General features: G+C 41.8%; 1 protein-coding gene across 3 annotated transcripts in view; it reads left to right on the plus strand.

Annotated features, from left to right (window-relative positions):
* Positions 1-3,142: 3,142 nt before the first annotated feature.
* Nufip2 (nuclear FMR1 interacting protein 2) overlaps positions 3,143-19,458 on the plus strand; it is a 32,860-nt gene continuing 16,544 nt past the window's right edge. The window contains exons 1-3 of one of the 3 annotated variants that reach the window (XM_003750867.6): positions 3,143-3,385; positions 3,505-3,908; positions 8,913-10,625. In XM_003750867.6, the coding sequence (XP_003750915.2) occupies positions 3,632-3,908; positions 8,913-10,625 (1,990 nt within the window). In that variant the 5' untranslated portion in view covers positions 3,143-3,385; positions 3,505-3,631. 3 annotated transcript variants of the gene reach the window in all.

The raw sequence follows: 19,458 nt of genomic DNA on the forward strand, positions 1-19,458 counted from the left end.
TACATAGTAAGACCCTGTCAAAAAGGACGGGGAAAAATACGAAAGCAGAAAAACAAAAACAGGGCTGGAGAGATGGCTCAGGGGATAAAAGCACTGACTGCTCTTCCAGAGGTCCTGAGTTCAATTCCCAGGAACCACATGGTGGCTCACAACCATCTGTAATGGGATCTGACGCCCTCTTCTGGTGTGTCTGAAGACAGTGACAATGTACTCACATATATAAAATAAATAAATCTGAAACAAAACAAAAACAAACTGACAAACAGCAAAATGACAAAATGGAAGTCACAATATTACCTATAGGCATGACTGCATACAAAAAGTAATGCAGATGGAGATGGAAAAGTAAAAACAATAAAATCTATTTAACTTACACATTTTCAAGTATTTATTGAACAGCGTTTTTTTAAAGATTTATTTCCTTATTTAATGCAATGTGAGTATACTGTACTTCAGACAGGTTTTCCTCTAAGTAGACTTGGCTGTCCTGGAACTAGCTCTGTAGACCTTGAATTCATAGGATGATCTACCTGCCTCTACCTCTCAAGCACTGAGATTAAAGCCATGAATCACTAGTGTCTAACTCTTTCCTTTTTCCTTTTTTTTTTTTAATTATATATAAGTACACTGTATCTGTCTTCAGACACACCAGAAGAGGACATCAGATCTCACTACAGATGGTTGTGAGCCACCATGTGGTTGCTGGGATTTGAACTCAGGACCTCTGGAAAAGCAGTCAGTGCTCTTAACCACTGAGCCATCTCTAGAGCCCTTCTTTGGTTTTTCAATGCAGGGTTTCTCTGTGTAGTCTCGGCTGTCTGTGAGAGAAGGGAGACTAACATAACATACCTATTGTCAAATAAATTCATACTAAAAATGTTGTATATACCTTCCCAAAACATACTTAGTCACCATGAGATATTATTCAGTCAAAAAAAGGAAAGACCTTTTTATTCATGTCATGTAATATGAACACATATTAAGGTATTATGGTAGCACACACTTGAAATACCAAAATGTGGGAGGTAGAAGGATCAAAAGTTCAAGGTCATCCTTGACTACAAAGTGAGTTGGAGGTTAGCTTAGGGTATAAGAGATTGTGACTCCAAAAAAAAAAAAAGAAGAATCAAAACAACAATAAACGCCAAGCAAACAGAAATGCATAATTGAAACAGGGCTGGAAAGATGATTCAGTGGCTAAGACTACTTGTCGCTCTTGCAGAAGACCCAAGTTTAGTTCCCAGCCCCACATACTGAATCACAACCATTCTTTTTTTTTTTTTTTTTTTAAAGATTTATTTTATTTATTATATATATAAGTACACTGTAGCTGTCTTCAGATACACCAGAAGAGGGCATCGGATCTCCTTACAGATGGTTGTGAGCCACCATGTGGTTGCTGGGAATTGAACTCATGACCTCTGGAAGAGCAGTCAGGTGCTCTTAACTGCTGAGCCATCTCTCCAGCCCGAATCACAACCATTCTTAATGCCACATGTAAGAGACCTAACTAGCTCTTCTGACTTTAGCAGCCACCAGGCATACACATGGTGCACATACACACATCATGCCGGCCAAAAACAAAAAACAAAAACCCACACATACAAAATACACCTAATTATGTTTACTACCTGTGTGTGGTGCCCTTGGACTTCAGAAGAGGGATTGGATCCCCTGGAACTAGAGTTATGGATGATTATGAGCTGTATGGGAGTATTCAGAATTGAACTCTGGTCCTTGGCCAGAGCAGAACATGCTCTTTAACAGTTGACCTAACCCTCCACCCTCAAGGGCTTTACCAGTTAAAAGGCAGTGGGGTTTCAAGAGTAATAGGTCCTAGAGGTTCACTAGAGATGGTTGTAGAAGAATGGGAATGTCGTAATACCCCTCAACTGTGTACTCAAAATGGTTAAGTGGGAACTGAGTGTGATGGTGCATGCCCACAATGACAGTATTTTTGAGCTAGAGATGGTTGTAGAAGAATGGGAATGTTGAAATACCCCTCAACTGTGTACTCAAAATGGTTAAGTGGGAACTGGGTATGATGGTGCCGGCCCGCAATGACAGTATTTTTGAGGGAGAGGAAGGGGCACAGCAACAATTTGTAGTCTGCCTGGGCTACATAGTGAATGGTAACAGGCCAGGCAGCAATACACAGTAAGATCCTGTCTCAAAACCAACCAAACAAACAAACCAACCAAGACAACAAAACAAAATAAATACAAAAGATGGTAAACTTTACATTTAAAATTTCCCTTGTATTACGTAGATGTGTATGCATTATATGTATAATTTAAATGAATTATAAAGCAAGCATTCATGTAATAGCACATTGGCTGGGTGTGCTGGTATGTAGGACTTTAATCCTAGCACTCATGAGGCAGAAGCAGGGGGAACCTCTTAGTTGGCCAGACACTTCTACAAAGGTAGTTCCAAGTCAATCAGGGTTACATAGATGCTGTTTCAAAACCAATCCAATCCAAAACACACAAACAAAACTCCCAGTCAACACCCACCCCTAATATACTAAGAGGGTGCCGCGTGTCTGTCCTCATCACAACCTTCTTCCTTCCTATCATAACAGGTTGAATTAACAGCATAAAATGCAAATATGCCTTTAAATTTCAATGTTTTCTTTCAATTTAAAGCAAAAAATGTAAAAAAACCCAAAACTTAAAGAACTTTTAAAGATTTTCTTTCTCCTTTCCTTCACTTTTGAAAGTCTTATCCTAAAACCTATTTTGGTTTCATAGTTGACCTCACCTGCAGTGTTTAATTAAAAAAACAAAACAACAAAAAACTTCAGTGTAGATTTTTCATTCCTCTCTCTCTCTTGCCTTCAACTACAAAGAAACAATGATTTAAGCCCTTTGTGCCCTTTTAGAAAATTACACAGATACCCTATTGTGGAACCCTATAATCCCTCCGTGGAAAGGAAGAGATTAGCATATGAATACAAAGCAAAATGAATCCAGAATACAAAACGATCTATCGAGTTGTGAGGCTCTTGTATTCTTAAAAATGTATTTATTTCCTCTTTTTTTGTATTGCCCCTTTCGTGGTTTAAGGGTTAAGGAAATTGAGACCCCCCCCCGCCTCCCTCCCCCTCGACTACCCGGAAAAGAATTAAACACACACACACACACACACACACACACACACACACACACACACACCCCAACATATTCTAGGAGGTGCAAAACCAACAGATGGCTCCTAGCGCCAGTAGAATCCTCAGTGGAATCTGCTACACTCGACATCAGCTTGCTCGCTGTGAGGAGTGTAGAAAGTGCTGTTCGCTAACTGCGTGGTGAAGGAGAGAAAGCGATAGAAGAGAGAGCCATAATGCTGACGTTGAAGGCCCGGCCCTGTGAGGTTGCATAGGGTAAGTGGCGTTGGCCAGGCGGCGGTGGCGAAGGGGAAGGGAAGAGGATTTGGGCTAGGGGCGGGGCTTGACGCGCAGCGTGGCTCCTGATTGCTGGAGCGCGGCTGCCAATCTCGCAGATCCGCTCGCTTAACCAGTGCGCTGGCGAGACGCGCTCAGATATACTGAGCGAGCGCGGAGAAGCAGTCTCAGATCCTGACGGTGCAGCAGCCCGCAGCCTCAGCCAGGGAGTCCCAGCCGCTTTCAATGGAGGAGAAGCCCGGCCAGCCACAGCCTCAGCACCATCACAGCCACCACCATCCGCACCATCACCCCCAGCAGCAGCAACAGCAGTCGCACCACCACCACCATTATTATTTCTACAACCACAGCCACAACCACCACCACCACCACCATCACCAGCAGCCTCACCAATACCTGCAGCATGGAGCCGAGGGCAGCCCCAAGGCCCAGCCCAAGCCGCTGAAACATGAGCAGAAACACACCCTCCAGCAGCACCAGGAAACGCCGAAGAAGAAAACAGGTCTGAGAGGGAGGGCGGTGGGGGAAGGGGACTGGGTTGGGGGGAAGGGATGGGGGTGGGGCTAGATGTGAAAAGCGCGGACCCGGTCGGGGTGTGCGTCCCGCCGGGCCGGGGATGCCCCCTTCTATTCTTCCCGGGCGCGGGCCGCGAGGTGGGGATTGCAGCGCCCTCTCCTTCCCTTTAGCATGGGAGAGGCCCAGTCAGGCCAGCGTGACCTTCCTCGGCCCCCGCCCCGGCCGGAGGCAGACCTGTACGGTCGGCCTTGGAAGTCCAGCCTTATTTTTCCCTCTAGTGCGGCCCTGGAGTTGCCTGAATGTGGGGGCCCTAAGAAGGGGTGAAACTCATCTGTCCTAAAAAAAAAAAAAAATCCCTTGAGGTGTCTGTAATCCAGGCCTAGTGAATTCCGGTTCGGGTGGTGTCGCGAGACCCGCTTGCAGGCGGCGAGGAGCGGGGCTGAGGGCTGAGTTGAGGAAGCGTCCTCCCTCACCCGCCACCCCAAGCCCACCTGTGGCCTTGGGGTTTGCTGTCCTGGGGGGGGTAGGCTGGGACCCCATCGTCCCTCGGGTCTTTTCTATCCCTAAATGCCCATCTTGGGCTCCGGACCCCGCTGTCTATCCGCGAGGCACCTCCAGAGGCCGGCGCCCCTGGCCCGCTCGCCTCGGAGCCGGCGAGGCTGGAATGTTCTCTTCTCCTCGCGGGGCCGCTTCCTGTCCGCCATGTTGGAAGCCGATTCCTGTCACCGACTCTGGCCGGCTGAGGAGCGGAGGGGGAAGGGTGCGGAAGGCCACACGGGACGCTGGCACCGCTGCCCCGGGACCCTGTGCAGCCCTCTTCAGGTCCCCCGCACTGCGGGCGGCCGCCGCCCGCCGCCCCTCCCCCCGCCCCGCGCCGGGTTGTGTAACCCGGTGGCGGCCGCGCGGCCCCGGGCGGGTCCCTGGGGTGAGGGGCGGGGGCGGTTGGGGTGGGGGAGGGAAGCGGCCACGAGGGGAGCGGCCTGCACCGTGGACTCGCGCGCCGACGGCCGCGTTTCCCGCTCCCGGGTGCGGCGGGAGGCGCGGGCGGCCGGGAGGGAGCGGGCCTCGAAGAGGAGCTAGAGGGGGAAGGAGGCCCGGGCGGCGGCCCCAGCGTTCCGCCGGCCTGCGAGGGGCGAGGGGATTCATTTTGGGTAGAGGCGGTGCCTGAGGCCTGGTGGGGTACACAGCGGGAACCAAGCTCCCGGGTCACGAGTTTCTCTGCCACAGGAATCTCATCTCCTGCCAGGTTCGCTCACGACTCCGCCTCAGAGGCTTTTTCACTTAGGCCTTTTTCTTTATAGCAGCGCATTTCCTACCCAAGGAGGGTGGGGGGCCCGGCAACCTCTCAAACCTTACTCCATTGGTTTTTCCACTCAACACCTACTAAACTTGTGAGCTGGGTTAGTGACTGTAGGAGGGATTAATCAGATGTTCGATTGGATGGACAACACGGGCAGTTTTGGGTTCCCTGTTTCTTTAACGATGAACTGGAAAGGAAGTGACTTGTCCATGCGGTTGTCACTAATCCCTTACCTTGGACAAGACCTTTTTGGTTAAAGTGAGAGGTGTTTTTGGTGCATTTTAAAACCGACTTCTATCCCCAAACTGAATGTTATTTAACATATTAAACGTGGAGTCTTGAAATATTTAAAAAATAAGCATCAAAGTTTATATATAAGCACATTAAAGTGCTTTTTTTTTTTAAACTGAAAAGGGAATGCTTAGAAAAATGTTAAACTTAGCCTATCATATAATACAAGTAGTTACTGGTGAAAAACTTAGTGTAGACCGTAAGTTATTTGAAGACACCTGGATGGATATCAGATTTTCTTTTATAAGGTGGTAGGGACTGATGATGGAGCAGAAATGTTTAATTGTAAGGATTTACAGCAGCTTAGAGACTTAGGAATTATGTAACTGCATTGGTTTTGGTTTTTCAGAAGGTGAGAAAGTGTCAAGGTTGCCAAATGGAACTGTTCAAAGATTTAGAATTTATCTTTTACAAGGTTTGTGTATTCCCCATCGGATTCCTTACTCCATAGAGATGCAGACCTTGAACCATTCATTGAAGGTGGCTGTCCTCAAAATGTCTTAAATTGGGATGAAGAATATTATCAGTTGGGCTGAGTGGCTTTTCCATGTGTAGTTTGGTCATTTTATACAGTGCTAAGAAATCTAGAAAATGTTAGGTACATAACGTAATGGGTTTTTATGAACCATTACTCCCAAACTTAAGTGAAACTGGTTTTCTGTATTCAGAAGTAAGGGCATAGGAGGCCAAACATGTTGAGTAATTGCAATGTCAAATCCAAAAGCTAGATTTATTGGGACTCAAGTTTTACTGAGTCCATTTGAAGTGGAGTTATCATGGCAGCCCCAAATAGTAAAGACACAGGAATTCTTTGCTTTCTGTTATAACTACTATCTTCACATTTTTCTTAAATATCTAAGCTTTAAAAGATGCTTTTTAGACTTTCTGCATACCAAGGCCACAGGGAGACAACTATGTATTTATTCAGAAGTGAGATTTATTTATTTTTGTCATTAACACTTTTAAAAGCTGCCTAGTAGGTTGCATTTTGTAAACTTAGAATTGAACCTAGGACCCTTGGTGTATAGCAGGTAGGAGCTATATACCACTGAGCTACATTTTAATTTGTAATTCTGGTGCCTCATTCTCCTAGGAAGCTGGAATTAATGTGGGCCACCATTTGCTACCTGAGCTTTTTTCCCCCATGATTTATTTCTGGTATTTAAGTTACTAGTAAGCAAACTTAGGTAGAATTGTTGCAGTTTACTTAAAATTTTGTGTTGTGGTTCAACTTTTTTGGACTTCAGTTTTTATCATTGCATGTAACATTGCCCACCTTTAGTTTAAATATATAAAATTATGATTAATGAATCAGAAGATACAGATATTGCTTAACTTTTTTTTTTTTTTTTTTTTGGTTCTTCTTTTCGGAGCTGGGGACCGAATCCAGGGCCTTGTGCTTCCTAGGCAAGCACTCTACCACTGAGCTAAATCCCCAACCCCAATTGCTTAACTTATTAAATGGTAAAGTAGTTCTCTTGGCTGCCTTTGGTTCAGGCAAATCTATTAGTTAGAGTCTCTACCCCCCTAATTTTTTTTTTTTTTTTTTTTTTTTTTTTTGTTTGAGACAAAATTGCAGGGGTACGTATCACTAGACCTGGCTTAACATTCTGCATTTTTTTTTAAAGAAAACATTATAGAATACAGAACTACATATACTGTTTTTGTCTTATAGTTAGCCTCTCTCTGAGGAAAAAAAAAATAACACTTGAGACAGGGTCTTTGCCCTGGCTGGCTTCAAACTCAGATTTTCTTCAGTGCTAGGATCGAAAGCATGTCCCACCACCTCAGCTCCATGAAATTTTTTTTTTATTTGTGACCTGGAGATAGAGCTTATTGGTAGAAGACCTTCCTAGTATGATAAGATCTTGAGCTCAGCTCAAAGCAACACAGGAAGTTTGATTGATTGGCTATCATAGTTTTTAGAAAATGAAAAATGGTAATACAATGCTGGAAATAAGGAATTTATTTTTCCTAAGTAAGGGTTGAACCTTGAACTTGATACATGCCATTGTGTATTTCTAATGCAGGACAGTGGCTGTGTACACCTTTACTCCCAGTATTGGGAGGCAGAGGCAGGCAAATCTCAGAGTGAGTTCTAGGATGGCTAGGGCTACATAGAAATCCCGTGTCAGAAAGCAAAAGTATTGTCTGTAGTTTGCTATTTGTTCAACTACATTTTCTTATTTTCTGGAAGTTCATACAGAAGAAAATGTATTTGTTGTTTGATTGAGGATTTCCCAAAGATCTTAAAACAATTGATAGCTAGTCCCCATTTTATTAGTGAGCAGGAAGTTGTGATTGACCCAGTAAATCACTTCTAGTAAGAATTAACTGTAAATTGGGCAGTGGTTGCTCATGCCTTTATTCCCAGCATTGGGAGGCAGAGGCAGGTGGATCTCTGAGCTCAGTGACAGTGATTTCCAGAACAGTCAGGACTACACAGAAAAACTTGATTTCAAAAAACAGACAAAACCTTAGCTGTATGGAGTGAAGTCTATATTCAAAAACTTGCCTGCTTTGGAATTTTAGTTGCATTTCATAGTAGTTTTGTGAGCGTGAAAGTGTTGCAAGGGGGTAGAAATCTGGGTTGTAGACAGATTTCTAGTTCTGCTACTCTGACTTGGATGTTAACTTTTTCTCTCCTGGTCCTTTAATTCAAATAGACACCAAAAGTAAGGGAAAGTAAGAGAATGAGTCTTAATAAAAGAGTTAAAAATGTTTTACATATTTTTGTTTCATATGTTATGGTATACTCTTATGTGGAGTTATATTTGGAAGTCCACAGGCCTTATGGCTTTGTCTGATAGACATTGGCAACTACTCACTCACAGCCCTCAATTTCCTCTTTGGGAGAAGGGAGGGAGGGGCAGTAAGTAGTACTGGGTAGGGATTGAATTCAGTGGTCATGCAAGGGAGGCAAAAGCCAAAGTCTTATTTTTATTTTCCTTTTACAATTGTATCTGAAGTAGCACTGGTTTGTTTAAATAGTATGTGTTTGGGACAAGGTTCTATCCTTGTCCCACCCACCCAGGGTGGCTTCAAACATGCAACAATCATCTTGCTTCACTTGTTATAACAACCTCATTGCTGTAATACATAAGGTTTGTTCTGTTTAGATAGTTTGGAGTAATATTATGGCTTGCTGCTTGAAAGGTCCTGATCTTTCTAGTTGATTTTGGCTACTGGCCCAGTAGATGGACCTCATGTGAGTTGTGTCCTAGGTCTGCTTCTGACTGGCAATGAACTCTGTGTCATAAAATTTGTAAAATGGGCTGACAAGAGACGAGATACAAACCCTACATACAGCTTACTTGGTATTTGGGGTTCAATAAAGTTGTTCAGTATTGCTGTGATTTAAATGTATGTGTTTTGTTTGTTTTTGTTTTCCTTCTATAGGCTATGGTGAAATAAATGGTAATGCTGGAGAAAGAGAAATATCTTTAAAGAACCTCAGTTCTGATGAAGCTACCAACCCTATTTCCAGGGTCCTCAATGGCAACCAGCAAGTTGTAGACACGAGCCTGAAGCAGACTGTAAAGACCAGCACCTTTGGAAAAGCAGGAATTAAAACCAAGAATTTTATTCAGAAAAACAGTATGGACAAAAAGAATGGGAAGTCTTATGAAAATAAATCTGGAGAGACCCAGGCTGTAGATAAGACCGACACTATAGCAATTCCAAATGGTGTTATAACAAATAATTCAGGCTATATTACTAATGGTTATATGAGCAAAGGAGCAGATAATGATGGGAGTGGATCTGAGAGTGGATATACCACTCCTAAGAAAAGGAAAGCTAGGCGCAATAGTGCCAAGGGTTGTGAAAACCTTAATTTAGTGCAAGACAAAATAATGCAAGAGACTAGTGTCCCAGCATTAAAACAGGGACTTGAAACTTTAAAGCCTGACTACAGTGAACAAAAGGGAACTCGAGTAGATGGTTCGAAGCCTATTTGGAAATACGAAACTGGACCTGGAGGAACAAGTCGTGGAAAACCTGCTATGGGTGACATAATTCGTAAAAGTTCAGATATTAAACCTGGTCTGAGTAGCAAAAAGTTTGATGATCGGCCCAAAGGAAAGCATGCCTCAGCTGCTGCCTCCAAAGAGGACTCGTGGACCTTGTTTAAACCACCCCCAGTTTTTCCAGTGGACAATAGCAGTGCAAAAATAGTTCCTAAAATAAGTTATGCAAGCAAAGTTAAGGAAAACCTCAACAAAACTGTACAGAACTCCTCTGTGTCACCAACTTCATCTTCATCATCATCATCTACTGGGGAAACTCAGACCCAATCCTCAAGTCGGTTATCCCAGGTCCCCATGTCAGCTCTGAAATCTGTTACTTCTGCCAGTTTTTCTAATGGGCCTGTTTTAGCAGGAACTGATGGAAGTATGTATCCATCTGCGGGTCAGCCACTGCTAACTACTGCTGCTAATACTTTAACACCCATCTCTACTGGGACTGATTCAGTTCTTCAGGACATGAGTCTGAGTTCAGCAGCTGTTGAACAAATTAAGTCTAGCCTTTTTATCTACCCTTCAAATATGCAAACAGTGCTGTTAAGTGCACAAGTAGATCTGCCCTCTCAGACAGATCAGCAAAACCTGGGAGATATATTCCAGAATCAGTGGGGTTTATCGTTTATAAATGAACCCAGTGCTGGCCCAGAGACTGTTATTGGAAAGTCATCAGATCATAAAGTGATGGAAGTGACATTTCAAGGAGAATATCCTGCCACTTTGGTTTCACAGGGTGCTGAAATAATTCCCTCAGGAACTGAGCATCCTGTGTTTCCCAAGGCTTATGAGCTGGAAAAACGGACTAGTCCTCAAGTTCTGGGTAACATTCTAAAACCTGGGACTACTGAGAGTGGAGCCTTATCCTTGGAACCCAGTCATATAGGTGACCTGCAAAAAGCAGACACCAGTAGTCAAGGTGCTTTAGTGTTTCTCTCAAAGGACTACGAAATAGAAAATCAAAATCCTCTGGCCTCTCCTACGAACACTTTGTTAGGCTCCGCCAAAGAACAGAGATACCAGAGAGGCCTAGAAAGGAATGATAGCTGGGGTTCTTTTGACCTGAGGGCTGCTATTGTATATCACACTAAAGGTAACTCTTATTTGTTTCTTTTTCAAAGATTCCAATGGGCTGATAAGTCCCTCCCCTCTCTATCCTGTGTGTGGGGGTGGGTGTGGGGGTGTGTGTGGGTGTGTGCGTGGGTGTGTGCGTGGGTGTGTGCGTATATTTGATACTCTATATTGGGAATACCTGGGTAAGAATTAGTATCATCAGTTAATTTGAGATTTTTGGAAATCATATTAAAGTTTAGAGGAATGTAATTTTCCAACATAAAATGATCAAGAAAAGCATAATTGGTCACATAATTAGAGGGGCTTCATGTTGCTTTAAAGATAATATTAATATTATTTTATATAGGGTCTCACAGGTTTTTTGTTTTTTTTTTTTTAATTTTTTATATGAGTACACTGTCGCTGTCTTCAGACACACCAGAAAGAGGGCACCGGATCCCATTACAGATGGTTGTGAGCCACCATGTGGTTGCTGGGAATTGAACTCAGGACCTCTGGAGGAGCAGTCAGTGCTCTTAATCACTGAGCCATTCTCTCAAGCCCCACAGCTTTGCTTTTTTTTTTTTTTTGGTTCTTTTTTTCGGAGCTGGGGACCGAACCCAGGGCCTTGCGCTTCCTAGGTAAGCGCTCTACCACTGAGCTAAATCCCCAGCCCCAAACTAGTATATCTGAATTCTTTGGTTCTTTCTTTTTTTTTTTTTTTCTTCTTCGGAGCTGGGGACCGAACCCAGGGCCTTGCGCTTCCTAGGCAAGCGCTCTACCACTGAGCTAAATCCCCAACCCCACTTTTTTTTTTTTTTTTTAAGTGATAGAGTCCAAGGTTTTATAAGCCAAATGGGCTTGAAATTCTGATCCTCTACAGGTGCTGCTGGGATTGCCTGTGTATGCCACCAACTTTGGCCACCCTCTCTTGTTTCTTAAAGTGTATACTCTATTAGCAAAGCATTTCATGGTTTTAATTGCTTATAATGAATTGGGCAGTAGTGTTCCTCCAAGTTTTGTTCCTTAACTACTAAGGCTTGAGCCTTGCTCTTTCCTTCTTTCTTTCTTTCTTTCTTTTTTTTTTTTTTTCCGGAGCTGGGGACCGAACCCAGGGCCTTGTGCTTGCTAGGCAAGCACTCTACCGCTGAGCTAAATCCCCAACCCTTGAGCCTTGCTCTTAAATACGTGCCAGGCAGGGAATTAAGAACTTTCCTGACATACCATGCAATGGTGGTGCAATCTATCAGCACTTGGGAGGCAGAGGCAGGATTTCTGAGTTGAGGACAGTATGGTCTACAGAGAAAGTTGTAGGATACCTAGGTTACACAGAGAAAAACCTGTCTTAAAAAAAAAATCACAAACCCATCAACCCCCACCTAAAGTAATCCTAACTCGAACAACAGAATTTTTTGGGACTTGTAGAGATAGCTTTTAGTAGGCAAAGGCACCAGCTTCCAAGCCTTAGACCTGAGTTGAGTTGAGTTCCAATTCCTGGTTCCCAGAGGTGGTCCTCTGACATTCAGTTTGCCATTGCAGATCCCTCACCTGGATAATTAAAGAAAAATGAAAACTTGCTGAATGCATAACTTTGTGGGGGAGGAATTGTGTGTAAACCTGTCTATCCAGGAACTGAGTTTGTAGACCAAGCTGGCCTAGAACTCATACCCACTTGCCTCTGCCTACTGAGTGCTGGGATTGAAGGCCATCCTCCATGACACTAAAAGAAAACAATTTTTATTTGCATCCTTTATGTCATTTCTACTCCTTGGGTATAAACATCTATTGCCTACTGCACATGCTAATTTGTTTTTAGAAACTATGTAGTCTTCCCTATCCTGGAACTACCTATGCTGACTAGGCTGGCCTTGAACTCAAATACATGTCTATCTCTTTCTTAGTGCTAGGATTAAAGGTGTATGCTACTTTTTAATTAAATACTGGTTTATTTTGGAGTGACTTTTCATCTGTAGGAAAGAGAGAGCCCATCAGATTATAGGGATGAAGATTTTTTTTTCTCTAGAATAAACTTGCCTTAGAGAATAACAAAGTTGTTTGTGACTTAAGATTTATTTATTATATATAAGTACACTGTAGCTGTCCTCAGACAGACACATCAGAAGAGAGCATCTGACCTCATTACAGACGGTTGTGAGCCACCATGTGCTTGCTGGGATTTGAACTCAGGACCTCTGAAAGAATAGTCCGTGCTTTTAACCACTGCCATCTTCCCAGCCTGACTTTTTTTTTTATTAAAAACTTATATACACTGTAGCTGTCTTCAGACACACCGGAAGAGGGCATAAGATCTCATTACAGATGGTTGTGAGTCACCACGTGGTTGCTGGGATTTGAACTCAGGACCTGTGGAAGAGCAGTCAGTGTTCTTTTTTTTTTTGGAGCTGGGGACTGAACCCAGGGCCTTGCGCTTGCTAGGCAAGTGCTCTACCACTGAGCTAAATCCCCAACCCCTCAGTCAGTGTTCTTAACCACTGATCCATCTCTCTAGCCCCCGACTTTTTTTTTTTTTTTTTTGGTTCTTTTTTTCGGAGCTGGGGACCGAACCCAGGGCCTTGCGCTTCCTAGGTAAGCGCTCTACCACTGAGCTAAATCCCCAGCCCCCGACTTTCTTTTTTATGTGTTTACATTTTGGCCTGCTTTTCTGTTCCCACCACACCAGTGCCTGTAGTTACAGATGGCTATGAGCCACAATGCAGGTGCTGGGAACCAAACTTGGAAGATCACAAGTATTCTTAACCACTGACATGAACTTTTGGGTGCTAAGGAGATATTGGGTATTCTGGAGGTGAAATTACAGGCAGTTGCAAACTGTTCAATGTTGATTCTGGGAATCTAATTTGGGTTCCACTGCAAGAGTAGAAGGTGCACCTAACTGTTGAGCCATACTAAGGTTAGCCTTTTATAAATTAAAAAAAAAAATGATACTTTCATACACAGTACTGTGACAGTATTTTCACATCACTCTCCTTTGGGGACTCATAATGCTGTGTCCCCAATTCACAACCTCTTTATTATTTTTACTCATATATACTTAGGCACACATGAGAATGTAGCATGCTTAAATCTTTTTTTTTTTTTTTTAAAGATTTATTTATTTTATGTATATGAATACACTGAGCTGTCTTCAGACACACCAGAAGAGGACATCAGAGATGGCTGTGAGCCACCATGTGGTTGCTGGGAATTGAACTCAGGACCTCTGGAAGAACAGTCAGTGCTCTTAACCACTGAGCCATCTCTCCAGCCCAGCATGCTTAAATCTTAAATGTTTAGGGATGGCTGTTTGGGATCGGGGTACTTTCCTAGCAAAGACTTAATTCTTCTCACAGTCCATTAATTTCCTGAAGCACTTCATCTAAGGGTAGGACCTTGGGACTTCTCCCAGTAGTTTGCCTTTCTTGATCTGTAAACTGAAAGACATGTACTTTTATATACATGTACTTTTTATTTTTTTTTTTTATGTATTTTGTTTCCTCCTTTTTAAAAAAAATAGGGAGTTAGGTGTTATACACTCTTTTTTTTTTTTTTTTTTCTCGGAGCTGGGGACCGAACCCAGGGCCTTGATGATACACTCTTAATTCCAGAAAGAAGACTGATTTGAATTCCAGGCCAACTTTGTCAACATAGCCATTTAAGGACAGCTAGGGCTACAAGGTATAACTTGTAGAAGATGGGGGGTGAGAAAGGGGTGGCTGAGGTTGACTTAAGTTTCTTCAAAGTTTTTGTTTAAAAGCATATACTACCATAGCTGCTGGTTTTAGGAATCTTGACAGGTAGATTATTTTGACTTCTTCTCCAGGTCTCCTTGGAAATAAAAGTTTAGAGGCTGAAAGTAGAGCAGAAGAGAAATGCTTATTAGGTTCTTAAGGTGTGTTTAATTATATATGCTAAATTCTGTGAGGAGAGTTGGGTGGTTTTGGTGTCATTTTCTGTGTCATCTGCTCTCTAGGGCCTATTACAGAAAATCACAGTGTCTTGTAGTTTGTGATAATTAGGAAGAAGATCTTGTTTCCAAAGGTGGTTAGTTGGTGGCTTTTTGTGTAGATTTTTGTTTCTTAGAGCCAGGGAGATTTCATATTGCTTAGACTAGACCTACAAAAAAATTCCTTTTTTTTTATTGCTGGAGTTCATTTTGAGAGTATCTCACTGTTGACCAAGGCTGGTGTCACAGATCCATGTGTCTCTGTCTCCCAACTCCAGGATTAAAGGATTGTTAAGACCCGAGTCATCATGCTAGCTGATGTTTTTTCTTTCTTAAAAAGGAGTGGGGTCTCTTTCTGTAGCTTTGGCTTTTGTTGTCCTGGTTGGCTTCAGAGATTGGCCTGCCTCTGCCTCCTGAGTGAGGGTTATATGTGACCTTTATATGTGTCACTTCTCCCAGCTTTGTGTTTTTGTTTTCCCCTTGAGAGACAGGGTTTCTTCTCTGTGTAGCCTTAGCTGTCCAGACACCCAAGAGATCTATCTACCTCTGCTGAGATTAAAGGTGTGTTCCACAACCTCTTTTTTTTTCTCTTTGTAGTGTAGAAGTGATACAGATGAACTAAATACCATTTTGCATGGTTGCAGTTACTACAATGAATTTAGTAAAGTAGTACATCAATTCGAATTTTGCAATTTTGAGCATTAATAAGTGACCAAACAGGTATTTTGCCTAAATAAAACAGAACTGAGCAGATAATCAGATAATCGTTCATTTTGGTTCCAGGAGGGCAGGTTCTTTGAATTACTACTTGATATTGGTTGGTTCAGCAGTGGTTCATTGACTTACTGATTTTTTGAATTTGTTTTGAATCAGTATTTTGAAAATAGGGAGTTACAATAGTTGTGAACTGTTTTTTGTGGAATCTGATAACCAAAGTTCACCCTTTTGGAAGAGCAGCAAGTATTAAGTCTTGGTTTTTTTTGTGTTTTTTTTTTTTTGTTTTGTTTTGTTTTGTTTTTTGTTTTTGTTTGTTTTTGTTTTTACTTCAAAAGGAGAATCATTTGAGCTTAACTGCACTATCAAGAGTACCTGTTTATATAATTAAGGGTTCTGGTCTTTTCAGTGTTGAGTAGTAATTTACTGAGTTTAAGTTAGGCTTAGAATTGGAAGTTCTGTGCATTTCTTCTAGCTTCAAAAATAGGCCATTCACAATATAATTTAGTAATAGGTAGAAGGGTGTGTCATTTCAGTAGGGAGGGTGCATATTTTAGGTTTTATTGATAACTTACGGAACTGCTAATTTTACTTTTAATATAAGAAGCTCATTGCAATTAAAGATAAAATGACAGATTAAAGCATAAGGGTCACACAGGATTTATAGTCCAGTTGGCATTTTTCTCTTCATATGTGTATATTGTGCCATGGACTTTGTTCAAGAAATGACTATTAGCCTGGTGTGCTGTGACATAATTTTAGCATTTTAGCAGCCTGATTTACATATCAAGTTCCAGGACAGCTAGAGCCATGTAAAGAGACCCCCTCTCAAAAAAGAAAAAAAAAGCATTGAATGACTATTAAACTGAAAACCCAGCTTGGTTGGTGTAAGCCTGCAATCCTAGCTTTCAGAGGAGAAGCAAGATCAGGAGTTTAATTAGACTTCAAGAATATTTTCGGGGTTGGGGATTTAACTCAGTGGTAGAGCGCTTGCCTAGCAAGCACAAGGCCCTGGGTTCGTTCCCCAGCTCCAAAAAAAAAGGAAAAAGAAAAGAAAAGAAAGCATATTTTCAGATATATATAAGATCTATTGAAGAAGGTAGAAAAATAAGACTTGGTTGGGTATAGAACTTAGTGGTAGAATGTTGGCTTAGTGTGCATGGATAATAAGCTCTTCCATTTCCTCACACCACAAATTTTATCTTTGTGTACCATGATAGAGCAGTGTCAATTAACAAGCGAAGAGTAGGTCCTTTTTCTTTATGTCATACTAAAGTAATGATAATGTCTCTTGGAGTTTTGTTTTTGAGACAAGATAGGCTAGCCTAAAGAACCAACTGCTTCTTTTTCATGATCACAATCCCTGGCCCAGCTCATTTCTCCTTAACTTAAAAAAATTCTGAGGATTTAGTTACCATGTTTTAATATTACAGTAGAGTTGAATCAACCTGTTTCTTCTCTTCTGGGGATTAAAATCAGGACCATAACCATGTTAGGAAGGTACAGCCTTCCATTTCTTTTTTTTTTTTTTTTTTCCAGAGCTGGGGACCGAACCCAGGGCCTTGCGCTTGCTGGGCAAGCGCTCTACCACTGAGCTAAATCCCCAACCCCCTTCCATTTCTTTTTAAAACTGGGAATGTGTGTGTTGTATTTCTCCATTCTTCTATATCTGTAATGGATACTTGTTTTACTACTTCTACATTTTAGCTATTATGATACCACCCTAAGCATGGATATAGAAATAGCTTTTCAAGACTGTGTTCCGGGGTTGGGGATTTGGCTCAGTGGTAGAACGCTTGCCTAGGAAGCGCAAGGTCCTGGGTTCGATCCCCAGCCCCGGGGGAAAAAAAAGAAAAAAAAAAAGAAAAAGAAGACTGTGTTCCATTCTTATGTTTTTGAGAAATATTGTACTGTTTTTCACAGCAGTTTTACATTGTACTACTAAGAGTACACAAGGGTTTGGATAGCTTCACATCTTGGTAAGCTCAATTTCTGTTTAAAGATTTATTTATTTATTTATTTATTTATTTATTTTATGTATATGAGTACACTTCAGACACACCGGAAGAGGGCATCAGATCTCATTATAGATTGTTGTGAGCCGCCATGTGGTTGCTGGGAATTAAACTCAGGACCTCTGGAAGAGCAGTCAGTGCTCTTAACCACTGAGCCATCTCTCCAGCCCTCAGTTTCTGTTTAATAGTAGCCACCACATTGGTTATGACAGGTGGATAGTATCTTAAAATTTATACTTTTTAAAAAAATTTATCCTTATGTGATGAATTTTTTGCCTACATCTGTATGTCATATGTGTGCCTGGTACTCAATGCAGGCCAGAAGAGACACTGGGAGACTGGAGTTACACAAAATTCTGAGACACCATATGAGTGCAGGGAATTGAACCTAGGTCCTCTTGAAAAGTAGCCAGTGTTCTTAACTGTGAAGCTATCTTCCCTGCCCAGTTTATTTATACTTTTCTGATGATTGATAATTTAACATCTTTTCACTTGTTTATTAACCATTTGTGTGTCTTTGCAAAAAAATGTCTTAGTATTTGCCACAGTTTGACACTCCAGCCACTACCCCTTTTGGGGACAGCCTACTCATTATTAGCTCTGACTGTCTTGAAACTCACTATGTAGACTAGGAGATCCATTTGTCTCTGCCTTCAAAACCCTGGGATTATAAAGGCCTATGTAATGCCTGGCTTTTTGTTTTTTAGTTGTTTAGTGGTTATTTCTATATTCTGGATATGTTTTTAAAGTCAAGGTTGTAAAGGAGATGGGAGTTGCCTATTTGGTCAAAAAGCTAACTTTAAAATTGAGTTGCTCTTGCACTCAAACATTAAAAATGCTAGTATTTTGCAATATTAAAAAATAGACTATGTGTAGTAATTCGGGCCTTTACCAGTATTTTGGAAACAACAGTTTCAGGAGTTCAAAGTTACACAGTCTGAGCTTTGTGAAACCTTGCTTCAAAAACCAATGTAGGGTTTTTGAAGTTCTATCTGTGGGACCCAGGTGGTAGATGGAGAGGACCTACTCCTGTGGGTCCCTTGCGATCTTTTTGTACAAGTTGCATATATATACCCACATACAAAATAAACAGTGCATTAAGACAACAGTCATAGAAATTTGGGCACAGGTCTTGGGATCCCAGCTACTGCTGAGGCTGAGTCAAAATAATTCCAAATTTAAGATGAAAAAATTTTGAGGCTAGTCTAAGCAACATGGAATAGAACCAACCATCTGCTCCTCAGAGCATCCACATGTATCTTAACACCAGTACCAGCGTGGATAGGATCTAATGCCTTTTCTGTTTTCCTCAGATACTAGGTACACAGCTATACAAAATAAAAATCTTACAAAAAGGTAAAAAGAGGGAGAACTGGGTATAGATAATAATTCAGCAAAAGAACAGTTGACTTCTGTCATGAGGGGGGAGTATTCAAAGTCCAGTGCCACAAAAAGTTGAGATGAAAGAGTTTACACTCAGTTACAGTAAAAGTGAGATAGCTTGAAAGGTATCCTTTAGCTAAAATCAGTTAAGAATGACAAATTTTGTAGAGCGCTTGCCTAGGAAGCGCAAGGCCCTGGGTTCGATCCCCAGCTCCGAAAAAAAGAACCAAAAAAAAAAAAAAAAGAATGACAAATTTTGACATTTATCATGCAAGGATGAACCTAGTGGGAATAGGTCCCAGGTGTCAGGCTCAGGTTTATAGGCTCAGGCAGCAAGTTTCTGAATCCCCCACCCCCACCCCCAGCTGGGGACCCAACCCAGGGCCTCTACCACTGAGCTAAATCCCCAACCCCCAGTGATTAAATATTTTAGTGTATTAGAAATTGCAGTGAAAAATACAATGTTAAAATGATAGCAGTATAAATGGGTTTAAGATCTGTGTGCCAGCTAGTTTAGAGTGTCTGATTTTTTTTTTTTTTTTTTTTTTGGTTCTTTTTTTCGGAGCTGGGGATCGAACCCAGGGCCTTGCGCTTCCTAGGCAAGCGCTCTACCACTGAGCTAAATCCCCAACCCCGAGTGTCTGATTTTTTAATCACCCAAAACTAATGTCTTTTCTGTAGATGGAGAAGCTATTAGTATAAAAATATATTTCAGACAAACTGAGTGCAGTTTGTAGCAGGTTATTAGCATAGATAGTTTGGTTCTCTGGTTTTAGTTTTGGTTTTAGTTTTGGCCTTTCGAAAAATTCTGATACATA

The sequence above is a fragment of the Rattus norvegicus genome, chromosome 10 (assembly GCF_036323735.1).
Source record: "Rattus norvegicus strain BN/NHsdMcwi chromosome 10, GRCr8, whole genome shotgun sequence".
NCBI lineage: Eukaryota > Metazoa > Chordata > Mammalia > Rodentia > Muridae > Rattus > Rattus norvegicus.